This window comes from Bactrocera oleae, chromosome 4 (genome assembly GCF_042242935.1).
Source record: "Bactrocera oleae isolate idBacOlea1 chromosome 4, idBacOlea1, whole genome shotgun sequence".
Taxonomy (NCBI): Eukaryota; Metazoa; Arthropoda; class Insecta; order Diptera; family Tephritidae; genus Bactrocera; species Bactrocera oleae.
The window spans coordinates 38,601,401-38,607,400 of NC_091538.1; the positions used below are offsets into that span (position 1 = coordinate 38,601,401).

The 6,000-nt window shown below is 32.6% G+C and overlaps 1 protein-coding gene across 10 annotated transcripts in view; it reads left to right on the forward strand.

Annotated features, from left to right (window-relative positions):
- Positions 1-5,617, forward strand: part of conu (Rho GTPase-activating protein conundrum) — a 60,675-nt gene extending 55,058 nt beyond the window's left edge. For 7 of the 10 annotated variants that reach the window (XM_036362220.2, XM_070108326.1, XM_070108323.1 and 4 more), the window contains 9 exons: positions 1,696-2,037; positions 2,097-2,164; positions 2,775-2,945; positions 3,018-3,106; positions 3,250-3,522; positions 3,585-3,819; positions 3,904-4,248; positions 4,319-4,837; positions 4,892-5,617. In XM_036362220.2, coding sequence (XP_036218113.1) covers positions 1,884-2,037; positions 2,097-2,164; positions 2,775-2,945; positions 3,018-3,106; positions 3,250-3,522; positions 3,585-3,819; positions 3,904-4,248; positions 4,319-4,837; positions 4,892-5,116 — 2,079 coding nt within the window. In that variant the 5' untranslated portion in view covers positions 1,696-1,883 and the 3' untranslated portion in view covers positions 5,117-5,617. The remainder of the gene's footprint in view (positions 1-1,695; positions 2,038-2,096; positions 2,165-2,774; positions 2,946-3,017; positions 3,107-3,249; positions 3,523-3,584; positions 3,820-3,903; positions 4,249-4,318; positions 4,838-4,891) is intronic. The other 3 variants (XM_070108325.1, XM_070108328.1, XM_036362228.2) reach the window with 1 other exon arrangement.
- The last annotated feature ends 383 nt before the right edge of the window (positions 5,618-6,000 follow it).

Below are 6,000 nucleotides of genomic sequence, written 5' to 3' on the forward strand. Positions count from 1 at the left end.
GGTTGCAATAGCACTCGGTTTCAAAGGAATTTATACGATATGTTTGGAAACTTGAGTTTCGTTATCTATTTTTTGTATGTAATATGCAAACATGCATAAAATAATAGAAATATTTGAAAATTTGTGAATAAGGATAATATTAAGATACTTAAAAAAATTTAATTTGAACTTTTAATAACATTTAACAGTTTTAAACGTAATAATATTTATAAATGAATTACAATAAAAATGGAGATACTTTTACTTTTTTATGTTTACATAAAATATTAAGATGCATGATTTAGCTCGAATTTCATTTTACATTTTATTTAAAATACGAAATGTAATTAATTTATAAATGTTTTGAACTAAATAGAAAACAATTTGGAGTATAAAAATTACGGGTTTTTTATAATTTCCGATATATATATCAGGAAATTCGCGTCGTGTATTCAATACATTATGATGGATTAGGGATTTCCTGTCATAAGAGTTTCTTTGAAAAGATTAAAAACGGATATTCTAAATATTGTTCCACCACTTTCATTGTAATTGCTTGTAAACAAAATATGAGATCACCATACCAGCATATAAATTAACTATGTAATACGCTCTAAGTATCACGTAGGCGAACCGCACAAACATTAGCGAATTCTTTATGACAAGGAATGACAGAAAAATAGTTTTCCTATCGAAATTTTCTTCAGGGTATGTACATAATATCCATACATAACTACTTATACATACACTCAACGAAGGAGAACACTAATTAATCATTACGATGGTGCAATTGCGTATTACGCATCCACCACATACACGCGTATGCATATAATTCTCATGTTAATTTGCTCATAATGTGCATATGTACAATATACATACATATGTTTGTAATTAGTTACCCACTAATAAAAAGTCTTGTGACCCTAGTGAAGAATTAAGTCAGTATGGAAATATGTTATTTTACAACTAATGTTCTTCGGCTTGAAATTATTATTATAACTAGTCATAAAAAGTGCAAACTAGCACTAACTCAAAGTCAAATAATAAAACATTTAGTAATGAGCTATTTATAATTATTGTTATATTCTTCAAAGCTTTATCCTGCGGGGATGTACAGGTGTTATCAATATTTAAATAAACAAAGTCTTGACTTTAATCGCCAGACTACCTATACATGTATACTATACTATAACGAAATGTGAAAATTCGATCGCTTATCCGCAGACTAGTTGGGTTTGTGATTTATACTAGTTGTGAAATTCACATATAAATATAATATAATATATGTGCACACACTTACATATACATATGTATATGTATTTCTAGATGCAAACGGAAATGTAACCTATAGACACACTTTGCGCCGCGCAGCGATTTTTTTTGTGGAATAGCTTGAGTTAACAGCATATGGGCTTATTTGAGTGCATAAATACTTGTACATATGTATGCAATATGTTGGTTTCCGATAGGTATTGGGAAAAGTATTACTTTTGTTGCTGTCGCATACGTTTATAACTATTAATTTGCATCACTAAAAATACTCATCATTTAAACGCTATTATATCAGAATCACCTTACTGCACTTGCATATACAAATGTACATATAGTTGTAATGTACATGTATGTATGTTCTACATAGTTATATACATATTTATATATATACTGCATGCAGCATAAATATATTGATTAAATTAAGATTTTACTCTTGTCTTTTAGCAGCAGTTACTCATACATACATATGTACGTCAAATAGCAGCCAAATCGAACACAGCATTGTCAATATGGAGTAAACTGCACGTGTCTTGTACTGTAAATAGAAATAAAACAGCACAGGAAAAGGTCTAACACTGTGCAATAATTTTGTAAACTTCTAATTTCTTCGCTAAAGTGATCAAAGCAACAATATGCCATATTTTCCAAATATAAATAAAAATCAACATGTTAAAATGACAAGTAGCAACACGTCTTTAGACAACACATCTGATCAAGATTACAGCGAATTTCTAAATGAGTATCAGACGAATTCGCCACATAATGAACCTGAAGCACATTATGAAGGTGAGTTTTGATTTTTTAAAACTTAAAACAGTAATTAATAAATTTATTAATATTTATAGAGGGTGAATTGGAAGCTGAATGGCTGGTGGCCGCTGGTTTTCCACAGCTCATAAAACCATTTGAGCAGGTAAATATTCCATTAATATGAGTTCGGCCAAATATGTTCAATTACAATGAATATGTAAAAACTAACAAGAAAAACATTAGCTTCAGGTTATAAAAAACAATATTAATATAAAATATAGACAAATTTATAGCTTTTAAAATTTTTATATGTAGATATTTTGAAATTCTATTATTCCCCTAATAACAAGAGGGTTGTATGCTTACAAATCTGCATATATTGTGAAAATACATATTTGCTACAATCGTAAGTTTTTTTTAATAATAATTTTACGTCAATCAGTTGAATTTGCATGTATGGCAATGATAATTTTATATCCACAGCTTATTAACGCAGATATCTTTGCAACTCTGTTCGTAACTTGCTCAGAAATCTTTTATCGACTTTCGTTTCTACCATCCATATATCGGTTATGGTCAATTGATTCAATTAAATTTGTTCACGAAACATTTACGTTCAAACATTTAGAGTAATTGATAAATACTTTGAAGAAAAATCATTTAATAATGTCTCCTACTATTTTCTGATGGTCGTTGAAAGTATTTATATGAGTTATATGGTTATTGCTGAGCTGACTATTTGGTGAAACGAATGTTTTATTTGAAATATATAGGGTCTCGAGTTGCGAACTTCAGAATTGCAACCGATATTAGCTTCACTCTCTATGCCTCACGCTGAAGCAATCAAACAACGCGTTCGGGCGCTGAATCACACAGTAAGAGGTCGGACGAAAAATCGTCAGAAACGCAAACCTGATATTAGAGACGTCTTTCGGGATTTCGATGTAAGTAAAATACATAATACAATTATATATTTCTTGACTAAACTAATAATGACTTTATAATATAAATTCTAGGAGTCCAGTACAGGAACACGATCTCGTAGTGCTACTCCTGACTCCTTAGATTCTATCCACGGAGACGAAGTTTGGGGAAACGCATCCATGTAAGTAATATCTAAATGAACAAAAAAATACATGACTTGAATGTCAAAATTAAGCAGACATACATTCGTATGTAGATAAATTAAAAACAAAATTTTTGTCATAAATTTAATAATAAAATGTCATCTATATTTTTTTCATGCAGACCAAGCTTTGTGAGCATTTTCGATCACGGATCTGTTGCAGACTCAGGAAATGGCCATCAGACATTACAATTAGGCAAAAATCAAAAACAGCGACTTCGTCGGACACCAAGTGCTCCACTTAAAGGTTCGCAAGACATTTTTCGAGGTTCACACGTTCGCTGTGATATTCCCATGTTTGCTGCAGAGGGCATTGAATTGTTAGGATTTTCTCGTATCGGCACCATCCACATCCCACGAAATCGTTCTGGATCGGATCCATCCTGCTCAGTGGGGTTTGTACATTTTGAAGTTTTTTTTTATTCACCGATCAGGAATCTAATATTTTTCATTATAGTCGTGTACACGGTCAACTTATACAATATTCAAACAGTGATAACAACGCTTCAGGAGAATCGAGTGACGAATGTCTCTCTAATACTGCGCATCTGTCGAGCTCATACTCTTCGGAGACCTCTCCGCAAAAAATACATTTGGACACCCCCCCACAAAGTGTACAGAACTCGCCTTCTTCTAGGGACGGCATTAGTTTTGAAAATATGTGCCGTCAGACTTCTAGTCAGGATGAAGTGGTAAGTGGTTGAGCTAAATAATTGCTATTTAATTGAAATAAAGTGTATAATTTTATATGCTCTTATTTTTTTTTTTTATATTAGGATGTTGTTGATAGTAATGACGCTTCAATGGAAATTCGTACAGATATAGATACTATCAACGAAACAGATTTAAAACGTCTTCAAGCTGTTTTTTGGTTAGAACTAGCTGCATTATTCGATCGAAATCATGTTTCGCTTGATAAGCGGAAACCATTTAAAAGACGTCGAAAAGAAGAGGGTAACCTCTTTGGAGTTTCTTTAAATGCTCTTATACGACGTGATCAGCAAATAACAGGTAGAGACTCTACGTTGGTGCCATTGTTTTTAGAAGGTCTTCTAGAGGAACTTAAGAAGCGGGGTGCTAAAGAGGAAGGTATTCTGCGCGTGGCTGGACACAAGCAAAAGGTATTTTTCTCTAGCATGATGAATTTTATGTGCAACTTTTGACTTTTTTTTCCAATAATTTTAAATTTAGACTGAAATAATTTACCATGAGCTAGAGTCGACTTTTTATCAGAAGCCGAAAAAGTTTCTGCAACTATTAAGTTTAACTAGTGTGCATGATCTAAGTGCCCTACTCAAGCGATGGTTGCGGGAGCTACCTCAACCACTGCTCACGAATGAACTAATTCAACTTTTCTATCAATGCCATGCTTTACCACCAGCGGATCAAGCAAAGGCTTTATCTATTGTCGTTCAGATGCTACCACATGAAAATCGAAACACATTGCGAACATTGATACGTTTTCTGAACAACATTATTGTACAAAAAGATTACAATAAAATGAATATGCACAATGTTGCAACAATAATTGCACCATCCTTTTTTCCGCCACGTTACATACACCCAACGGACAAAAATAGTATTGAGGAACAAGTTAAAATGGCTGCACAGTGCTGCCGTCTTACCAATATGCTGATAACGCGTGGAGAGGCGTTATTTCAAGTGCCAAATAGTCTAATAGAAGAATCCAAATCAAACAAAACACGACAGGTAGACACTTGTACTCTGATCTTATTTGCAGCATACTAATTAAGCTTTTATTAGGGTAAACGTATTTTACATAGACGAGTCAAGGCCACAACATCACTACTTCATCCAAGCAGTGGTAACTGCAGTACTCCTGGGGACACTAGCCACCATCATACCCATTTACAATCGAATCACCAGCCACGTAGTCATGTTGTCAACGTGATGACAGTGGATGGCAATACCACGGTAAAACGTCAACAGTCAATAAACCCAAGTCATGTACATCGTCTAATCATTTGACTCTTATGGTAAAGGAATATAATAGTTGATCTAGCTGTATTACATCAAAAGGGGAATCTTTTAAGCCTATGCATAGAATTACAAGAAAATTTTTCAGATTTTTAATCGGAATAAATGTTAAAAACTAGCTTTAAAGATATGAAGAAAAAACAATCTTTGCCACATTTTACTTTCCACTATTTAGAAATTATATATTTTAGTAACTGGTTTTTGACATCGAGATTAAAAATTTTAAAACACAAAACACAATTTGTATGTCTGTAAATATATATTTGGTCCTTTTACACAAATATATGATATCTTTGTACGATACGTAATTCAACATAATGTCACAATTAAAATAGTCATCGGTGCATGTTGTGTCGTGAATATGAGAAATTCATAACTTGTGCTCTAAATATATATAGATATATAAAAGATATACATTATACATATATGCAAATACAAACTAATACGTAGATACACATGTACGCTTAAATAAAAAAAGGGAAAATTTTTAAATGTGCGGTTAATTTGTTAATGCTTCCTCTAAAAGAAACATCAGTTTCAAGAAATTACTATATCTGCTGAATTGCGGTCAAAAGAAGTTTCGAGGTATAACGACATATAATATTGGAATATGTTGTTGTACCGACAAAAAAATTCCACAAATAATTAAAAATCCTTATTGACATTTATTGACCAGAACCCGGATCCACCCCGGTTACGTAGACTCGACTCTAGGAAAATATAGTAAAGGAAGATGGATAGAGTCGGCTCTGCTCTGCAGAGACAAAATGTCTTGGTACCAACTTTAAACTTTTATGGACTCTATGTCTGAGTCTAAATTGTGAATCGAATAAGTTAACAGACTTCGAAGAAACATAAATGCGTGTCAAAAAAAT